This window comes from Bubalus kerabau, chromosome 10 (genome assembly GCF_029407905.1).
Source record: "Bubalus kerabau isolate K-KA32 ecotype Philippines breed swamp buffalo chromosome 10, PCC_UOA_SB_1v2, whole genome shotgun sequence".
Lineage (NCBI taxonomy): Eukaryota > Metazoa > Chordata > Mammalia > Artiodactyla > Bovidae > Bubalus > Bubalus kerabau.
Window position 1 is genome coordinate 33,739,761 of NC_073633.1, and position 21,980 is coordinate 33,761,740.

A 21,980-nucleotide genomic window follows, 5' to 3' on the forward strand; every position below is an offset into this window, starting at 1 on the left:
GAACTGCCTCCTCTGCAAGCTTGCCCTTGATGGGAATGACCCACCCCAGCCCGTTGATCATGAGTAGCTCCTCCTCCTTGCCCATCCTGACGCTGAGCAGGCAGCGAATTTGGCCCAGGGCAGCTAGCAGGCTGATGGTGTCGCTCACGGAGGTCTGGCTGATGGTATAGGTCTTGCGCAGCGCCTGCAGCAGCTCCCCGATGCTGTCGTACTGCCGCCGCAGAAGGTTGAACATCATCCGGACCAGCTCTGCATCCTGGATCTGGTCCTCCTGGGCCCAGCGGATCATGGTCTGTGAGATGAGCTCCTTCAGGGTTGCTGGAAGGACAAGGGGAAGCACCAGTACTGTGGCTGTCGAGGCTCAGGAGCACTGTGCACTCTGTCACTTCACTCAGTCGTAACGTACAACATCAGCTGGGTAGGGTTAAAAAAATTCTTAAAGGTGGATTATGGCACACAGAGTAGAATGCATACCGAAAGGTAGGTGCATGAGCCATATTATAATAAATGAATATCTTCAATTTGAACTGAGAAAGCTAAATGTTCTATTTGGATTAAATGGCATTCAGTGATGCTTGAATGATGCTGGACATAGAAGACAAAATAAGATGCCTTCTTGGCATCTTCAGGGCGCTCACAACTTGGTTCTTCACATTTTCATTTTGACTTAAAAGCTACATTTTATCCTTATTTTGTAATACAATGCAATACACACCAAGATGGGGTTGTGTATAAGTGTCACAGGATAGAGTGGGGAGTGATTCTGGATGGACGAAAACATAAGAAGACGTTGGGCACTGCCTCTTAGGAGTAAAGCACTATTAAGTGCTAGGATTTCTCTACCATAGACGGCAGCCCACCAGGCTCCCCCGTCCCTGGGATTCTCCAGGCAAGAACACTGGAGTGGGTTGCCATTTCCTTCTCCAATGCATGAAAGTGAAAAGTGAAAGTGAAGTCGCTCAGTCGTGTCCGACTCTTAGTGACCCCATGGACGGCAGCCCACCAGGCTCCTCCACCCATGGGATTTTCCAGGCAAGAGTACTGGAGTGGGGTGCCATTGCCTTCTCTGCTACCATAAATACTATCCTCCAAGTATTCTAAAGATACTATCCACCATGAACTGAGTAAGCCATACCACTGATTCAAGAACTCTAAACTATATTTGAGATGACACAAACATAAAAATACACTAGGGGATGGAGAGAAGTAGACTGAGAACCTTCTATTAGGTCCAAAGACTTTACAACCAGACATCTGACCATCACCTGCTGAACTGACTGTGTTGTCCTGGATCTTTGGCAGGAGTCCGCTGACACTGTGTCAGATGCTTCACAAGCATCAAGGGAGAATCCAGTATGAGTGAATTCAGAATATATCAGGGCTCATGCTGGTTGCACAGAAACACCACTGGCTGCACAAGTAAAGGAAAGATGGCTCAAGTGGGAAGCAAACCAGCACTGGGACCTTCACAGGTTGAGCTGAATGGCCCCCGCAAAGTGCTGATGGGCACTGGTGTGGGAAGATGACCAAAAGGGAGATGCAAATCTGAGCAGGAGGACAGTGTGATAGGGGATCCTGCCAGAACGTCTGGGAGGCACTTCTCACCCCCCTCCATGTCATGCACATTTCGAGAAGATGCTGTAACACAGGTGAGACACGCTGCTCTTATAACTGCTTCCAAGTCCAGCTCTGCCTCGCACATTCCTGCAAGGTATGGATGGCACCAAGGCCCTTAATTCAGACCAGTGATAAAGGCAGAGCTCAGGGGCTGATGAGGGTTGAGCAGTCCTTCACTGAAAGCACTGGGAATAAACTCAGATGCTTTCAGTAGCCTGTGCCCCATCTTATATTGTTTTCTACCTCTGTGACACTAAATATGGCAGGTGTCTTCTCTACATACGATAACAGCTCATCATAAGGATATGAAAACTGAACTTTGTTACCAAAGCTCCAGAAGAGATCTAGATGTAAAGGATTAATTCAATTTACTTCTGTGTCTATCAACCCTGGGGATATTTTAGGTTTAGACAGGAGACATAAGCTAAAAAACTTTAAAAAAAAAAAAAAAAAAAGGATACCCAAGGCAGAGAGAAGCACAGTTAAAAGATGTTCCTAAGAGAACTCACTAGGCAGGGATTGCTGACTAACATTTGTTAGGTTAGATAATACCTGAACTTTCTGGGGGAGAAAAGTTATTTACCATCTAAGCCTGGTCTCCTCTCAGGAACTTGTTTCCTCTGCAGTCAAACGTAAAAGTTTCTGTTTCTCCTACTTAATAGTCACACTAATGAATAAAAGCAGGAGAAAACCATAGATGTTCTTGTATGCAACATAAGCTTACCCGGTCCTGTATGTACAGTTTCCTCTTAAGCCTGACTTTGGACTGAAAGAATTACAGTTCTCAATACTTAAAACCAAATTCACTGCAGAGATAATACACATGACCACAGTCCCTGCCACACATGAAAAGCAACCAGAAGTATTAATCAGCTCAAGGACCATCCTCTTTTCAACAGGGAGTTCTACAGAGTCACAATGAAACCATGTAAATATTCCCTTAACCTGTCTTTCAGATTGGTTCAAGATTCGGGTGAGCTCTTAGCCACACACTGACTTATCAATCCAAATCAACATTTATAGCCTAGAGAATGGTTCATTTCAGCGCAACACCTCATGAGAGGGCAAATGGGAAAGGAAATAGCTATTTTTTTTTTTTTTGGAAAGGGCAAGATTTTATTTTTGTATAGTTGATTTACAATATTGTGTTAATTTCTGCTGTATAGCAAAGTGATTCAGTTATGTATATGTGTGTGTATATATATTATATATACACAGTCTTTTAAAAAATTTTCATTTCCATTGTGGTTTATCACAGAATATTGAATACAGTTTCCTGTGCTATACAGGGGACCTTGTTATCCAATGTGTATGTAATAGCTTTGGATCTACTAATCCCAAACTCCCAATCCTTCTCCCCCAACCCCTCCTCATAGATAACCACAAGTCTGTCCCCTATGTCTGTGAGTCCATTTCTGGCAAACAGCTCTTTAGCCTGAAAGGGCAGAACAGGAAGTGCCCCATGGGTTCTTTGTCCAGGTCAGCCTTTAACGTATATGTGAGGCAATGGGATAAACAATTATCTATGTGTGACCAAGTTAATGTTCAGTTAAAAAATTGTGGCCCTCAAGCTCCTGACAGAAAAAGCACCTCATCATTGTGTATCGATAGGCAGATGTAACTCAGCAGAAGGCACAGCATTTAAGACCATTCTTGTTGGATAAGGTTTCAGATTGTGAGACCAAGGTTTGGAAAGTGAGAGAAAGTATAACTATGAGAAGAAAACAAACTGGGGACGGGGGAGAAACATTCTTAAGAGCCCTGAGAAGCACGGTGTACTTTGCGGCCTGACATATGCTGGAGACCTAGCACCCACCAAGCAAACCTAGGCTGAATTATGAATTTTTAAAGGTCTAAACACCTCTGGGACTGGGAAAATGGAGCTTTATACCCCTGGAAGCAATGCTGTTGAAAATTGCTCAGACTTTAATTAGCTCCCACGAACCAGCAACGGAGCAGCATAAATGAACCAGGGTAGAGAGGTTAAAAAGAACACATTTTCTAGAATGTGATAGGTTCTTCATGTAACTGCATATCTGGGGATTAAAATAATTAATGCACATAACCATCTCTGGCACAAACCATGGGCTTAATAAAAAGGTAACTCTTATGCTATCTGTGCCAGTAAATATAAAAGTTTGGTTCACAGACCCCTGGGGTCTCCAAGACCCTTCAGGCAGTTTGCAAGGCCTGTTGTACTTTCATGATAATTCTAAGATGCTATTTGCCTTTTTCATTGTGTGACCAGCTGCATTAATGGTGCAAAAAATAGTGGGTAAAACTAGTGGGGCAAAAACAAACAAAAACAACAGCTGGGTCCTTAGCACAAAATCAAGACAGCGGCACCAAACTCTATGCTTTCCTGCTGCATTACCAGACCAACGACCAGTACTGCTTGCATTAGAATGCTCTGAGTGGCATAGAAAGATTATTAATTTTATTAACAACGAACAACTGATGCTGAAGTTGAAACTCTAATACCTTGGCCACCTGATGTGAAGAACGGACTCACTGGAAAAGACCCTGATGCTGGGAAAGATTGAAGGCAGGAGGAGAAGGGGACAACAGAGGATGAGATGGTTGGATGGCATCACCAACTCAATGGACATGAGTTTGAGTAAACTCCGGGACTTGGTGATGGACAGGGAGTCCATGGGGTGCTGCAGTCCATGGGGTGGCAAAAAGTTGGACATGACTGAGTGACTGAACTGAACAACAGATTCCTGAGTATACATATTTCTAAAGCACTTCTGTTGTACAAAGACCAGTGGTTTTCCTGAGGAAAAACACCTGTGTGATTGTCATGATTATTGCTAGCTAAACCAGCTGCTTCTTTCTTGGAATGCCACCTTAATTAAGAGAACAACAGACAAACTATGGTTAATCACACTTGAGTAACTGACAGATATTTTCTTAAAAATGAAACAAGCCTGTCACGTCAAGGAAAACAACTCTTAGGACTTGTTGCCAAGTTTAAAATTCAAGCTTTCAAGAGAAAACTAGAATTTTGGAAAAATGTTTTCCTGCCACTGTGAGTTTGACAGCTTCCCAACATTTAAAGACTTTTTTGATTAAGTTGTTGATATTAATGAATGTAATTTAAGAAACAGTTTATAATAAACTGTGTCGACATTTGAAAGCTCTGTATAACTCAGTGAACCAGTCATTTCCCAATGATCAATGTGTAATGTTACAAAAAACATCATGGATAAAAGAATCCATTAACAAATGAGATAGACCAATGGATTGTTATATAACCCAATAAAGAAAAGTCTTTACTATTATTTCAAATTTCACATAGCAAATAACTTTTGAGGAACTATTACTTGCTGAGACTTAACATAGTATCAAAAGAATATCCACAATTATCTGAAAAGGCTACGAATAGTACTCCTTCTCTTTCCAGCTATATATCTGTTTGAGGCCAATTCTTTAACCAGACATAAGAATAAAAAAAAAAATTCAGCTATCTTCTAAGTCAGACATAAGAGATTTATAAAAATGCAAAATATCACGAATCCTTTTTTGAATTATTAAACATTTAGTTGTTTTTCATAGAAATTATTTATGTAACATGTAATGGGTTTACTCTATTATTATGTATTTAAGTACAGTTAATTTATAATATTATAGTATTTTCAGGTGTCCAATAGACTTATTTGATATTTTTATAGATTATATTTGATTTAAAGTTATAATATAGTGGCTATATTTCTGTGCTGTACACGATATCACCACAGTTTATTTCTTTTTTTTTTAATATAAATTTATTTATTTTAATTGGAGGCTAATTACTTTACAATATTGTATTGTATTTGCCATACATCAACATGAATCCACCAGTTTATTTCATTCATAATAGTTTGTATCTCTTCCTCCCCTGTCCAATCTTGCCCCTCCCCTCTTTTCTCTCCCCACTGTGCCCAATGCTAATCACTACTTTGTTCTCTAAATCGGTGAGTTTGTTTCAGTTTTGCTATATTCATTTGTTTATTTTTTAGATTCCACACATAGGTGATAAATACACTGTGTTTGTCTTTCTCTGACTTATTTCATTAAGCATAAGTGGGTTTTTTATTTTTCAATGAATTAACAAATATTTAAAAAAATCTCAGTTTTAAATTCTATTTTAGTTTCACTTGTGTAATATAATAGATACAATCCTCATAAACTAAGGCATATTGGGATCCTTGGTAAGTTTAAGAGCATAAAGGGGCCTCAAGGCTGAAATTTAGAGGATCACTGTCTCTATAAAAGGGTCTACCTTAGGGGATGGCTGTTACTGGAAGGCAAATCATTCCCTTTGGCTAAGATAAACCCTGTTCCGTTAGATTGTGATTCTAATCAAGTGGTTGAGACCAGAACCTTGAAAACTGTGCCTTAGGAAGCTTTCTCTGTTTCTGGATGAGAGGTAAATTAAACGAGCATAAAGAGAGTAAGACAGCTCACGTGAGAAATAAAGTGAAGATTAAAGAATCATTATTTTGAAAATTGAATCCTGGCCATTATTCATTCATTACCAAAGGGCTTCCCACCAGCCTGAAGGGCCCTAAGCTTCCCTCTTTCCTTTGGGTTGAAGATGAGTCACCTTGGGAGCAAGGAGGGAGCCAGGTATCTTTGACACTGAGGCAGCCAGGCCTTCTGCAGCCTGCTTTGCAGCCAGTACAGTGAGGCACAGAGAAAAGGAGGGCTGCAGGCTGTAGAGGGAAGCACTAATTTTCTGCCCCTGACATTTGGTGACCCTTCAGCAAAGACTTTATTCTCAGTAACACCTGAAACCAGGGTGCTCTGCTCTAGAAGGGTTTGCTCTGGAGGCCATGTGTAACCACGCCTCAGGACACACCTCACTCATCCATTTCTGCCCTCATCTTAGTAGGTGAATTACCTCCAGTTATGTCACCCCTAAGTTAGCTTATCAATTGAATGACATTTTGTTACATGCCCAATACTGAATAAAGTACTCTATATGAAACTATTTCAAGACACAGTTACTACCCACAGCAGCCTAGCTGAGAAAACTAAATATGTAAATAAAGTGTAAAATAATGGGTAAAACTGTATTTGCCCAGGACATTTAGAAATGAGACCATTTATAAGAAGGTACAACTTCCATTATAATACACATGCCCAAAAGAAATCAGAGAAGAGAAATGATCAGATCTTCCTCTCTTACTTTTCCCCTTAATGATGAGTCCTTTATCTGAAGTTCTTTATATTTCTAGAATAAGTCCATATTGCTGATGCTGTTTAGTCACTAAGTCCTGTCTGACTCTTGTGACCCCAGGGTCTGTAGCTCGCCAGGCTCTTCTATCCATGGGATTTCCCAGGCAAGAATACTGGAATGGGGAGCCATTCCCTTCTCCAGGGGATCTTCCTGACCCAGGGATTGAACCTGCCTTTCCTGCTTGGCAGGTGGATTCTTTACCACTGAGCCACAGGGGAAGCTGTAGGTCCATACTGCATGGAGACTAAAGAAGCAAGGAGGAAAAAATTCTATCATGAATTTATCTTCCAAGGAAGATATGAAATGATCTGAGAGAAAACACATTCCGATGGTTTGCAATGCCATTTCCTTTCAAAAGATAATTTACACAAGTAGTTCATGTAGTAAATACTTATTGTTTGTTGTTGTTCTGGTATCAATGGAAAGTGCTGACAATTTTGGAAGGATTTTCAGAAAAGCCAATGGAGATGATTCTCAAGAATACTTAAATCTCTTTCTTAAGCAGAGACAGATACAACTAAATACTGATTTCATTTCTGCTGTTTTTCTAAGTTCATCTTTGGAAACGCTGCCCTTTCATGACTGAGAACACTTTGGTGTTCACAAGAAAAACATCTCTAAGTCTGGGAGTCTGTTTCTGTACTTAGAGAATGAGCTTAGGGTTACTGGAGGGGAAGGGTTGGGGAAGGGATAGCCTGTTTGGGATTGACAAGTATATACACTGCTATATTTAAAATAGATAAACAAACACCTACTGTATAGCTCAGGGAACTCTGCTCAATATTCTGTAAAAACTTACATGGGATAAGAGTCTGAAAAGAATAGATACTTGTGTATGTATGACTGAATTATTTTTTCTGTACAGTTGAAACTAACATAACATGGTTAATCAATTGAAGATAAAATTGTTTAAACTACAAAAAAAAAAAAAAAAAGAGAGAGAGAGAGAGAAAAGAAACACACCTCCTGAAGGGGATGAGGCTCTAGGCAAAACATAAAAGTGAGGCGAAGAGGTCAATCTGCCATTTGCCTTCATGATTGGCCCCTCTTTCTGTCTCCCACATGTACACAGACGTCCAGCTGCTCCACTTAGACCCCCCCCCCCCCCCCGCCATGTGATGAAGTTGCTTCCACAGTCTTGGTTGCAAGTGTAGGATTTTTATCCACCGATTTACCTGTTCCAAGAAGGCCTTGTCAAGTGCACTGAATGGTTCAGCTCATGGGATTTTAAAAAAGCTATAGTGCTTTTTTTCAAAAAGGAAAAAGAAAGAAAGATATGGAACCAAGCTCTTGTTTTTCTGATGGGAAATAAAATCAGCTCCTATGAAACAGAATGCCTTTGGGAAGCTAGATGTATACGCGTGGTTTCCTTGATGATTATAAATGGCTTCGTTTATGAAATTATTAACTTTCTGACTCACACTCCACTGTTGTAATTAGTGTAATTAGGGATAGTCACATTCAGGCAATTATATCAAGTATATGATCTAGAAGCCACATTTTAAATGATTGCTCAGGTTAACTCAGAGTGGAAATATTTCTAAGGCACTGTATTATTTAGGGAGACTTGATGACTGAAAGATAGTCTAAAAGAAAAACAGTGACTTCACTACTCGATTTCTCGACTGGTCAGATAGATACTCCATATAAGAAGAAAGGATTAGAGTGTCTTCAAATTAGACCTAGGTTTAATATATTAGTTTTGGAGCCCAGTATTTATTTGTAGGTTTCTTATTTCCTTCCACTTGTCACTTTATAACTAGCTATTGAACCTCAGAATCTCAAGTCCATTATTCTGTGAAACTTGCAAGAAAATTCTCTAGGGAGTCACCCATCATTCTTGGTATAACTCTTTCCTAAATGGTCAAATTACCAGCTTTGCAGTGCCAACTATAATAAGAGAAAGGTCATTTATTCTCAAGGTACAGGTTTAAATTTTTAGGCTTCAGAGGTCTGGAAAGAATCTTTTCATCCCTAAATTTAGACCACAGTCCAACTGGCCATCAAGCAAAGAGGTGCATGCTTAATATCAAAGAGCAGATGTTGGTCACTGGCAAAGCAAATCCCAACATCTTACAGATTCCCAAGCCCAGGCTACTGTGACATTTCTTTGCGTGTGCTCCTAAATCTGGGTCAGTTTGGAAGAAAAAGTATTCTGATTACATTGTGGAGAAGGAGTGAACAAAACTGCACTGTACTTAAACTTAGAAAGCAATTTATAATGCTCACACTTACAATGGGGAAAGAAAAATAATTATGCGCCTCTTAATTACGTAGACTTATTTTTAAATTCTAGGTGATTAAAAGTCAGCTTGGGGTATGCCGTAAATGCTCTGGAGGCATAACAGGTGGTAGATCAATTTCAAGTAGGAAGAACAAGTGTATTTCAACCTCTGCTTTCTTCCTCCCTGAGGTACGCTGAATAAGGCCCCTCCACCCCACCGCCAAGATGTTCAACTCTGAATTCTCAGAACCTGTGACCATGTTGCCTGACATGTCAAAGATGCTTTGTAGATGTGACTACATTAAGGATCTTGAGATGGGAAGACTATCCTGGGTTATCTGAGTGGGCTCAATGTAATCACAAGGGTCTTTATAAGAGGGAGGCAGGAAGGTTAAGAGTCAGAGAAGGACCTGTGATGACAGAAGCAGAGGTTGGACTGGCACCTCTGCTGGAGGGCCACTAGTTAAAAATACAGGCAGCCTTTCAAAGTTGGGAAAGGCAATAAATGGATTCTCCCCAGAAGAACTGTAATGCTACTAACTCATTTTAAACTTATGACCTCTAGAGCTGGGTGGTAATGAATTTGTGCTGCTTTAAGCTACCAAAAGTGAAACTGAAAGTCGCTCAGTCGTGTCCGACTCTTAGCAACCCCATGGACTATACAGTCCATGGAATTCTCCAGGCCAGAATACTGGAGTGGGTAGCCTTTCCCTTCTCCAGGGGATCTTCCCAACCCAGGGATTGAACCCAGGTCTCCTGTATTGCAGGCGAATTCTTTACCAGCTGAGCCACAAGGAAAGCCCTTAAGCCGCCAAATTTGTGGTGATTTGTTACAGCAGGGCAGGAAACTGACATAGTCTCATGGATAGAAAGTCCTGGATTGAGGATACTTGACTCCTTTTCTGAAGATTCGAATCAGACAGGAGCATTTCAGTGAGCAAGCGCTATAGACATCAGACCTGAGAGCGAGCTAGTTTTCGAAGTTTTTGCTGAGGAAACTGGAGTAGATAAATGACAGCGTGGGTGACACAAGCCAAGACTGTCTGGATCTGGCCCAGGGCTTGTGTCAAACGCGAATGACAGTAAACGCAGAAAGTACTCACCACAGAACCACGATGGCCCATTAGATAACGCATACATGTTATAGACAGCACATTCTCTAGTTCCTATAACACAGCGTTTTGGCCTCTACTCCCTTTCTGAACATCAAGCGCAGAACTGCATACATCTCAACACTACCCACGGGATAAATGAAAGATGCTGGAGGTGATGACCGTCATGGCATACTGAATATTCCTGACCACCGAGTCAGCATCTATTTGACCCTTCTTCCTTCTTAACAGAACCCTGCTTTTGTACAGATACCTGCCTCTCTACCTCATGGCCATGTTCCTCTGTGAAAGGACCCAACCCTCCTCCAAAGGTGGCTCCGGCGACGAAGTCAGCAGCACGTTATTTTCTAGGTCACACCCATTGGGTCAACAGTTGACCCCTGATCAAGTTCTCCAGTCAAAAGTGATCGCAGGATTCTTGCCTTGAATACCAGAGTAGAAGAAACCTTCTCACCATTCCCTTGAACACTGTTGTTCATGGATGAGGCCCAGAAATGCAGTCACCATGTTGGCTGTGGAGGTGAGGAGAGCCAAGGAATTAATTCAACAAAGGGACTGCGGCCATCACCTCCAGATACACCAGTCATAAATTCCTTTATCAGCTACTCCATCTGAATTGGGTTTTCTGTTCTTTTTTTTACTGAAAGCACCCGAAATGATAAACATGGAAGTGAAGTTCTTATGTATGAACTATACCTTTTAAATTCACGTCAGGAGCTGAAAGGTACACCAACTTCTAAGTACCAGAACACTAAACTGAGCACTGCTTTACTGAATTCTTATATTCCCTTCTCCTACCCTGTGAGACTGGAACTATTATTATTCTCTTTTTACAGACAAGAAAACTAAAACAGAAAAGTTTCAGAAATTGGCTTAATATCATAAGCAGTAAGTGACAGAGCTGGGAATCAAACCTTGCCTGCTGGAGTCTAAACCCATCTATGTTACCATCTTAGCACTGCTTACTCTCAATAGCTTTGTAAAATTCAGAAAAATAGTTATCTTTATTAATGCTTTAAATTTATATTATACTGCTTAGAAGCGCTCTTCATAAACTCCAAAATGGATTCAGAAATAAATCCTGAAGATTATAAAGCTTTAGCTCTTTTTCTAACTGACTCTGAGCTGGGCAGATTAGTCACTTTCCCAAGAGGCTCAGATTCTTCACCAATAAAATGAAGTGAACAATATAAAATTCATGTTGAAGAAAATGAATGAGTGTGTCATCTAGTGACAAGAGTGCTGGGTACTTGGTTCCTGCTTCGCCTGTGAGACCTTGGTCAAGATGCTTAATCTCTCTGTGGCTCTGTTCACTTGTATGAAGTCAAGTCACTTGTGGCTTAATATTCTACAATTCTGTGTCTATCTGACCCACTGAGTTCTTGAAAGCGTTGTCCTTATTTATTAAAATGGTGAAATGAACACCTATGTCTTCATTGGGTTAAACTGATAAGCACTAAGAATTTTACCACTGAATTTTAATGCTAACCAGCCTTATCACCATGTTACCCAGCTTGCACTTGCTAATAGTAAAATCTGAGACTGAGGAAATAAAATCTTTAAATGCCAGTGGTTACTGACCCTGGCGAAGAAGTGGCCATTATCAAAGCATCACTGCACATCGCTAATCACTTACATCGAGAAGATGAGCTGTGGCAACTTGATGGCCTTTCTGATGACTGTCCTGATTGCTGGTGGAGAAAGAGCCCTTCTTGTGTCAGGGGTCAGATGGCACAATAACACCCGCTAGATTTAGTTGGGAAGATTTACTAGGGAGAGTGTCATGCCCTCTGTGCTCCATGCTCCAGAGCTTCCTCTGGGCTGAAAGTCTGCTCTGTGTTATAAAGTGGCCAAATACCTACGACTTCTTAGCAGAAAAGGTTAGGGAGAAAGTTAAATCCATACATTTCAAGGATATTTGGAAAATTCATCATGCTAATATCTCTGGAGCTTCCCAGGTGGCTCATCAGTAAAGAATCTGCCTGCCATTGTAGGAGATGCAGGTTTGATCCCTGGGTCAGGAAGATCCCCTGGAGAAGGAAATGGCAACCCACCCCAGTATTCCTGCCTGGGAAATCCCATGGACAGTGGAGCCTACAGTCCATGGCGGGCTACAGTCCATGGGGTTGCAAAAGAGTCAGACGCAACTTAGTAATGAAACAATTTCTCTGAGCTTTCCTGGTGCCTCTCTGGCTTGGGCTGTGCACTTGGTACTGCTTTCACCTCATTTCAGTAGAACAAGGATTCTATAGAGATCCCTGAGAGCAAGGCTGCAAGGCTCTGAAAACCTGAAAGGCAAAGCCTGCAAAGACAACTGGACATTGTTCCTCACTGACAAGAAAGAACCGCTCTGTTTATGTTGTGTCATCAGGGCCCAGTGAACAGGCACTGGCTGTCAGACCCCGAGAGGCACATCATGTGCCAACTCCCCCGCTGCCCCGCCTCCCTGGGCTCCATGGCAAGCAGCTGAACATCTAAGAAAGCACCCCGCTCTCCTTCATCTCAGCTCTATATTTAATTTGTAGACATGCATACTTGTTTCCTTCTCTTTTGGCTTCCCTGTCTGGGAAATAAGGGTAAAAGTTTAGGCAGCTTGCTAGAACACTCTATTTCTCATCACAACAGTAGTAGCCAGTATTTGCTAAGAACTTCTTGTGAGTCTGACTCTGTGCTAAATGCGGTACCTGAATCATCACTTAACTCTCCAGATCATCAGGTAAGAACAGAAAAGACAGATGTGGTAGGAATTAAGTTTCCCCAACACTGATGGCTGTTGTTAGACTAATCCTCGCTTTACTTTTTATTTAAGCAAAGAAACACTACAATTTAATAAACAAATCACGGTTCCTGTCTATAGATGGTCTATAGGCTGAGGCAGCATAGGAGTTAGGGCTGTACAAGAGATGAGCCTCTCCTGTCTCTGCACAACTGGACCCCACAAAACTCCCAGTCCCCCTGGTCTGGCTGCCCTTGACCTTGGCTCTCAGGGCTGGTTGTGCGTGGACAGTCTCCTGGTGGCTGAGTATTTCTGCTAAATCTCTTTCCCTCTCTCAGTGGTTTGCTACCTTGGCTAGAGCCTCCCCACTTGTGAAGCAAGTGCTTCACCCCCAGGACCATTTCCCCAGCTGGCCGGACACCCCTTCCTATCAGAGGCAGCCTCACAAAGCATCCGTGAGACTGTACTTCTGCCAGCCCATCTCCGCAGCCTCCTGGGGTCTCATCCATCATATGGAGATAATTAGCCTGTTGTTTTTGAAATCAGTCAACCAGCCTCATAATCACTTTCTCGAAAACATTCAGGCGATTAAATGACCGATGATGACAACGGGGAAGAGAGCACAGAGAGAACAGGTGATGTTTGCTGATGTGCTAGGGAGGGAAGCCCCTGAAAGCCCTGGAACGAAGACGGGACACAGATGGGACAGCAAAAGACTCAGGGACCTGGGGTCTCTGTCTTTACCTTGTTGGGAAGGTAATCAAATTGCTTTTATTTTAGTGTCTATGTGTATTCAGTGTGCAGAATAAACTGATGCTGAGGCAAGCTCCTAGTCAAGCATCCTTGATCTCTGAGCTTCTCCATCCTCCCCTACCCTCTCCCACCCCCGCCCCCTCCACAGCATCCCTGCACAGTTCTCAAAGATCAGGGGCCCTGGATATGGAGCGTGATTCTCATCTTGGCCTCTTTTTCACTTGTTGCCAGAACCTTGTCCACATTACTTCACTTCTCTCAGGCTTAGCTGCCTAGCGTACAAAACGGGGACCTGGCTGCCACTATATCTGGTTGTTTGCTGTGGGATAAACAAAGATTTGAATTTTTATGCTACTCTCCGTGTGACCCTGGCAAGTTATTTAACCTGTCTTTACATCCGTTTCTTCAATTGTAAAATAGGAATAACATTGTTGACTGCATATTTTTGTTGGGAGAGTTAAATGAGGTAATACTCAAAGAAGTGCCAGGACAACACTCAGGACACAGTGGGTACACCACGTGCCAGCCCCTCCCTCCTGGCAGCTGTAAGGCCAAGAAGTATAAAATGCACGGTAACAGCCACATGTCACACTCTGAGACTGTGAACCACTGGAGTTTTCAGGACACGCTGCTCTAACACACCCCGCCTTTCCTACACTTCCTCATTCTATTCCTTTTACAATTCAGCCAATCTCAATTCACTGCCACTCTTGGAATATGATTTTTTTTTTTTTTTTTGCCTCTGGGCTTTATTGAAGTAGCTCCTTTCATCAAAAATACTTTTCCCTCTTACATCTACCAATTTATAACCTTTATGGAGTTTTCACTCCCCTCCTTTGGCCACCTGCTGTCCCTTATCTGTACTTTTATCTGTACTATAGCACACCTGACCTCATGCTATATGGAGTTTGACTGTCCACACCCATTTCCTCCTTTGTCTGTTAGGGCCACATTTTCTTCATCTTTGTGAGTCTCAAATGATTAACACGTATTAGAGGTCAAAAAGATGTGTGCTGATGAGGTGAATGTAGAAACGAGTAAGATGTGGTCTCTGTACTAAGTCCCAGTAAAAAATACTTTGCCTAAGGTGGCATGACTTTCCTGACATTGCCTTGTAAGACACATGGCAATGTTAGAAATTTATGTCATGCCCTGGATGACATGCCCTGTTAGAAATTTTGTGATAATGTGGCAGGGGTAGGGAGATGGAAGATGAGGTGGGAAAAAAAGACTTCCTGGAGGACGTATCTGTGTGTGTATGTCTCAGGGAGAAGCTGATTGGAGAGAATCTAAGGAGGCTTAGAAACACTGCCTGAGCACCTCAGATACACCCACTGCTGGAGTGGCCTTTCAGGTTGTTCTGCATGTCCTGCCAGAACAGATACAACATAATCTTTCTGCCTGAACCCCGGGGTAGCAAATGCTAACCACTGTAGTCCTTGGAGCTTGAAAACCATTCTTAGAGTCAGGGAGACTTTAGAACCAGGTGGGCTCATCTAACTGACTCTATTTACCTAACATGAAGTGGTCGCCTTGGAGGACCCCTGGTCGTGACATATTGTCTTAGAAAGAAGCATCTGTTTTAAAAACAGACTCTCCGCAGGTAATGTGGGTCAGTTCAGTCTATTTTTAGTTCTGCTTTGGCAGTAACCACAAAGGAACTCTAAACTCACTTTTCTGAACCTTTGAATCATGCTGGCATGTTTTCACCAAAGACCTCCCCCCTCCATGGTGAGAAATAGGACCGATCAAGGGTTGCCAGTACAACTGCTGCCAAGCACCCCAGACACTCTTTTGAGGCTTCAACACTTCTGCTGATAAATGGGGACGATTCTTTCCTTTCAGAGATAGTATGACAAAGATGGAAGGTCAATAGAAAGGGCAGTAAGATGTATGAACCCCAAAGCAGTGTTTTCAGAAAAACTGATCATATCTTGACAGTCTATTGCTCTAGTCTATAGTTTGAAAGCATGTTCTAAGATGGATAGGAACAGGGAATAAGACAACTATATTAAACCTGGAAAATTCCTTCTTCTTTAGACAAGTAAAATCTTTGCATAATTTCATAGTACAGAGAAGACTGATTATAATATGCAGACAATCTTCTTCTTGAAGTATAGATAGTTTATGGACAGTAAACTGTCTTGCACTACAAACAATGATCTTGTTTCAAAATGGGAATAGTTCAATGGTAGGAATTATCTGTACTATAAGGATTAGAAAAATGATTTGAACAAGGTTCAGGAAAGTTGAAAGATAGAAGGTCCAAGTTCTCTAGGGTGTTGTATTAGGAAAATCATAGCCCCCAAATGAAAACAAACTCCCCTGCTCCAAACTCCACAACCTATTCCCTTTGATTGCTAAGGGGCTTCCCTGGTAGCTCAGACAGTATGGGGCGATTTTCAATGCAAAGGAACCACAAACAAAAATGACAAGAACAATGAGGGTTACAAGAGGAAGACTATGAAAACATAAAAGAAAGAAAAACAGAAATCTGTGTACAGGTATCAGGCATTTAAAAGTAGACAGACAAGAGCAGACCTACCAAGCAATCTATCCCTTTCAGAAGACTCTGAAAGTAAGCTCCTTAAGTCAGAAGGAAAGCAGAGCCCCAGATATAGAGCATTAAGAGCATCAATTATAACAGAATGCCCAGATGCTTCCTGGAAGCTAAGCAGCCCTTCTCCACCCCACAATATATGTTTAGGAAGTTCATTACCTTAATTAGGGGCTTCCCTGGTGGCTCAGATGGTATAGAATCTCCCTGCAATTCAGGAGACCTGAGTTTGATCCCTGGGTCAGGAAGATCCCCTGAAGAAGGGAATGGCAAGCCACTCCAGTATTCTTGCCTGGAGAATCCATGGCAGGCTACAGTCCATGGGGCCACAAAGAGGTGGACACGACTGAGCAACTAACACTTTCACTTTACTTTAATTATGCCTTAGAAGAGCCCTGGGTTGGGAGCACCATGATGGAAAGGCACGGGAACTTACTAGGGCATCTCTCTCCTTCCTCTGTTGGTTGCTCCTTCTCTGGCTTGGGAGCGCCTTTGATTCTCTGCACCAAGGCACAGAATTTTCCAGTCCAGGAGGAATCCTCTTCCTCCTCTTCCTCTTCTTCCAGGGGAACCCCTAAGCAAGCCACAGAAAGAGGGACGATCTCAAACAGTACACAAAGCCACCAGATAATTGAAAGAACATAGAAACACTGCTTTCCATCCTTTGGAACTTTCTAAATATACTATAGGCAGCCTCCTATAAATATTTATCTACATGTCTTTTGGCAAGCTTTTTAAATGATAATTTTTTGTATGCAAAAACATAAAGTAATTTCAACCCCAAGACTTAAGTTTTTCTAACCCATACTCCAAATGGGCTCCAGAGTATCTAGAAAGAAACAGTTAACAATCTGTTACTTCAAATGAAAAAGTCATCTGTTATCCACATAGTTTTCAAAAGCAGTGCAATTGTTGATGGGCACTTAAAACCAACAGATACATATCAAAGTAGAAATGGCTGGTTTAGAGTTCTTAAGGGCAGACATGGTCATACTCCTATCATTGCAGAAGCTAAAAAGCAAAGGTGATCAGAATCTTGGTTCATTTGGGAAGAGTGTCCCAGATATCTAACTTGAGATAAATTGGGTGAGGTTTATATAAAGATCTTTTCTTTTCTTCCTTCTTCAGAGACCCAATCCCCTCTTAGATCTCAGCAACATTTCTTGTAGACAGAAGGAGTTTCAGTCATGTATTATCCCAGGATTATGTCCTATATCTTCTCTGACCCAAACAGTTTGGAAAGAATTATTTCTTGGACAATTAGCACTATAATTTTAAACAGAAACTAACTTTACAACCTCCCATGAACTTCTAACCAAGGAACCATGAACAGCCTTGTCTTGGATAAAGCTTTTATCTGGAAGCTCACCGCAGTGAAGGAGAAGGTCCTCATGGAAGTCGTACAGCTCTTCCCGGATCTCTTCTGGGCATGGGCAGTTCTCCCCCAGTTGAAAGTTAAGAAGCATGTTGATCTTGGAAGGGCAAAAAAGATTGGCTAGTTGGTTCTCAATGTCTGTCTAAAGAACTCAGATCCAACCTTAGATACCTAACATTCTTTGCAAACTTTTAACTCGATTTTGTGTGTGTGTAAAGACAGCCAACATTTAAAAATAGCTTTTTATAACTGAATCACTTTGCTGTACACCTGAAACATTATAAATCAACCATATTTCAATAAAAAAAACTAAAAATATTTTTTAAAAGTGCACAAACTTCAAGTTATGAGATGAGTAAGTCTGGGGTAGTAATGTAACAACACTGTGCATGAAAACTGCTAAGATAGATCTTTTCTAAATTTATAATTGGAGTATAATTATTTTACAATGTTGTGTTGGTTTCTGCTGCACAACAAGAAGAATCAGCCATAAGTACACATATGTCCCCCCTCTCCTGAGCCTTCTTCCCACCTCACCCCCACCCCCCATCCCACCCCTCTTGGTCATCACAGGGCACTGAGCTGAGCTCCCTGTGTTACACAGCAGCTTCCCACTAGCTATCTATTTTATTTTTTCCTATTAATTCTTATTAATTTTTTAATTTTTTAAATCTATTTTATTTTATTTTTTTAATATAAATTTATTTATTTTAGTTGGAGGTTAATTACTTTACAATATTGTATTGGTTTTGCCATATTAGGCAACATACACATAAATAAAAAATAAGTACAAAATATATTCAGCACAAGGTTTTTCTCTCACACTGCTTCCTTGTTCAGTTGCTTGGTCGTGTCTGACTCTTTGTGACCCCACGGACTGCAGCACGCCAGGCTTCCCTGTCCTTTACTATCTCGTGGAGTTTGCTCACACTCATGTCCATTGCATCGGTGATGCCATCTGACCACCTCATCCTTACCTAGTTTACATGTACTAGTGTGACTTTCAGTGCAACTTTCTCAATTTGTCCTGCTCTCTCCTTCCCCCTCTGGGAGACTAGATCTTAAAAGTTTTCATCATAAGAAAAATAATTCATAACTATGTGAGGTGACAGATGTTAACTAAAATCACTGTGATGGTCCTTCCACAATATAGACAGATATCAAGTGATTATGGTTGTACACCTTAAGCTCTATAATGTTCTGTGTTAACCAAACCTCAACAACTGGGGGGGGGGACCCCACTACAAATGCAAAAAAAGGAAAAGAAAATATTCTAGCAATATTGCTTTACATCACCAAAATACTGTCTCTACCCTCCTTCTTTGGAATAACTATTTTGGTGACTATGGCTCTAATTCCTGCCTTTAAGAAGGAATGCATGATTCTGAGAAGAAAGTCATGCATTCAGGGCATGCATTTTAAATGATCTTTGGAGAGATGGGTCATGAGAATACAAAGACGTAAATAATACACTAGTGAAATAAAGCCATAAACTGAGTTGCTAAAAAAATAAAAGTAGCTTTTCCTTTTTTCTGATTATAAAGGTAATACAGAACTTGATTGGCTAAAGAAGAAAATTTACTGACATCTCCCCACTGAGATAGCTGCCATTAATATTTTAGTTAATATCTTTATATAGGCAGATTGAGATTACAATCCAACTCGACTTTTTTGAAACTCAATTTTTCAACTTAATTTATCTTAAGAATTTTAAAATGTTCTTAACTCGATCTCTTACAGGTGCACTGCATTTCATCACAAGGATGAACAGCGATTTATATAAAATGTATGTAAAATTAATGATCCGCTCTGAAATATCTCAGTTGCTTTCATTTTTTATCCCTGTAAATAAAGTCAGTTTGAATTTCCTTTTATGGAATTTTTGTTCACATCTCTGTTCTTTTTCTTAGGATAAACTCATAGAAGCAAAATGCCTGGATCAAAAGGTTTGTACATTTTAATGGCTTTTGATATGAATTGCCAGATTGCTCTCCAGAAAGCTCACAACAGTTTGCATTATTACCAACTTTATACAAGAGTGTGTATTACTTTGCCAACGCCATTACAGTAATGAGAGTTAACATATTTTCAAATATTTTCCAATCTAATGAGTAAAAAATGTCATATCCCTGTTGCTTTAATTTGCATTTAATTGGTAAGGTTGAACTGTTTTTTCTCACAGAAGGACTGTTTTTATCTCATCATTTATAAATTTCCCATCCACTTTCTTCCTCCATTTTTCTGTTGTGTGATTATCTTTTAAAAATTAATTGGCAAGTGTTTTGCACATCTCTATAGACTATTTTCTCTTGGTAATATATATTCCTGGAGAAGGAAACGGCAATCCACTCTAGTACTCTTGCCTGGAAAATCCCATGGATGGAGGAGTCTGGTAGGCTACAGTCCATGGGGTTGCAATTCCAAATACATTTCCTAGTTTTTAGTGAGCTTTTAATTCTCTTTATAGAATTTTTCTTGACATGTCAGTTTTATGTTTTGAAGCCAGCCTATCATCCTTTCCTTTACAATTTATGTCAGAGATGCTTCACTGTTTCTGTGCCATGGATTACCCTGACTTCCCCAGTGATTCATTGGAAAAGAACCTGCCTGCCAATTCAAGAGATGCAAGAGACACAGGTTCTATTCCTGTGTTGGGAAGATCCCTTGTAATAGAAAATGGCAACCCACTCCAGTATTCTTGCATGGAAAATTTCATGGACAGAGGAGCCTGGCAGGCTATAGTTTGTGGGGTTGCAAAAGTCAGACACAATTGGGTTAGTGAGCATGCATGTCCTACTTGGACAGTGTGGTGAAACTCATGGATGTTTTTCTCAAATTAATATTTTAAATACCTAAAATAAAATATAAGGGATTACAAAGAGAAACAGTTACAATGAAATCTAATTATCAAGATCATAAAAAACATATTTGTGATATAGTAACATATATACTTGGAGAAGGCAATGGCACCCCACTCCAGTACTCTTGCCTGGAAAATCCCATGGACAGAGGAGCCTGGTAGGCTGCAGTCCATGGGGTCGTGAAGAGTCAGACACAGCTGAGCAACTTCACTTTCACTGTTCACTTTCATGCATTGGAGAAGGAAATGGCAACCCACTCCAGTGTTCTTGCCTGGAGAATCCCAGGGACGGGGAAGCCTGGTGGGCTGCTGTCTATGGGGTCGCACAGAGTAGGACATGACTGAAGTGACTTAGCAGCAGCAGCAGCAACATATATACTTATTTATTAATTCATTAGACAAAAGATCTTGGGGCAGCCCTCATACCCACTGCGACCTTGAAGCAGTGATGAATGTAAATGATATTACCAAGTATTAGAACCACTGTGATACCATATGAAAAAATATACAATCTCTGTGGGTGACAAAGTCAAGTATTTGCTTTGCTGCCTACTTCAATAATTGAAAGAACGGCTATTAGAAATTAATGAAAATTTGGTAAAAAAAAAAAAAAAAGCTAACACTCAGATTCCTTGATGTCTAAATTCTTCCACAGACCCATGACCCTAGTTAGTAAAGGCACTGAAGTAATAACTAGAGGTAGGACTTCCCTGGTGGTCCAGAGGTTAAGAATCCACCTGCCAATACAGAAGACACAGGTTCAGTTCCTGGTTGGGAAGATTCCACATGCTGCGAAGCAACTAAGCCTGTGAGATGCAACTGAACCCACATCTACTGATGCCCACGTGCTGAGAGTCTGTATTCCACACGAGAAGCCACTGCAATGAGAAGTCTGCGTACCACAACGAGAGAGTAGCCCCTGCTCGCCACAGCTAGAGAGAAAGCCCACGCACAGCAACAAAGGACCACCGTAGCCATAAGTAAGTAAATAAAAATAACCAGAGGCAATCTTGTCCATTTTACTCTATCATATAGGGTAACCCAACACCAGGCAAAGGGGTATTTTCTCCCTTTGTTTGGGATTTCTAGGTGAAAACAGTTATAATATCTTTTATTAAACTATGAACCTTATTTAATATTGTTAGAAAGATCCTTATTCAAAGCTTCTACTGCAAATACTTTTTTGAAAGTATTGTTTGTATAATATGCATAAAACAGGTTGGAAATGTTATTTTTGTAGTTGTTTCATGATGGTAAAATTGGTTGAATTATGCTAACTGTATCAGCAACATATATCAATGAGTTGTTCATTAAAGTAAGATCTGAAGATCCGGTTCCAAGAATCAAAAAGTTAATTTCTTTACTGAAAGATTTTCCTTTTGGTAGAACATTTAGGAAGCAAGTGGGAGCCCTCAGGGCATAACTAAAAATGGGAGTGAGCTGAATTTTCTGCTACAGGTCATACCCTCTAAATGAAGTCCTTTTCAAAGTGAAAGGTTTACTGACTATGCTTGAATAACTTGCCAACAATCACTGGACTAA

The 21,980-nt window shown here is 40.9% G+C and overlaps 1 protein-coding gene across 1 annotated transcript in view; it reads right to left on the bottom strand.

The window, feature by feature from the left end:
• The window catches only part of RYR3 (ryanodine receptor 3), a 461,910-nt gene that overhangs the window by 148,461 nt on the left and 291,469 nt on the right, over positions 1-21,980 (bottom strand). The window contains exons 40-43 of the mRNA XM_055538999.1: positions 17,573-17,675; positions 16,640-16,777; positions 1,606-1,704; positions 45-318 (exon numbers count right to left, since the gene is read on the bottom strand). Coding sequence (XP_055394974.1) covers positions 45-318; positions 1,606-1,704; positions 16,640-16,777; positions 17,573-17,675 — 614 coding nt within the window. The remainder of the gene's footprint in view (positions 1-44; positions 319-1,605; positions 1,705-16,639; positions 16,778-17,572; positions 17,676-21,980) is intronic.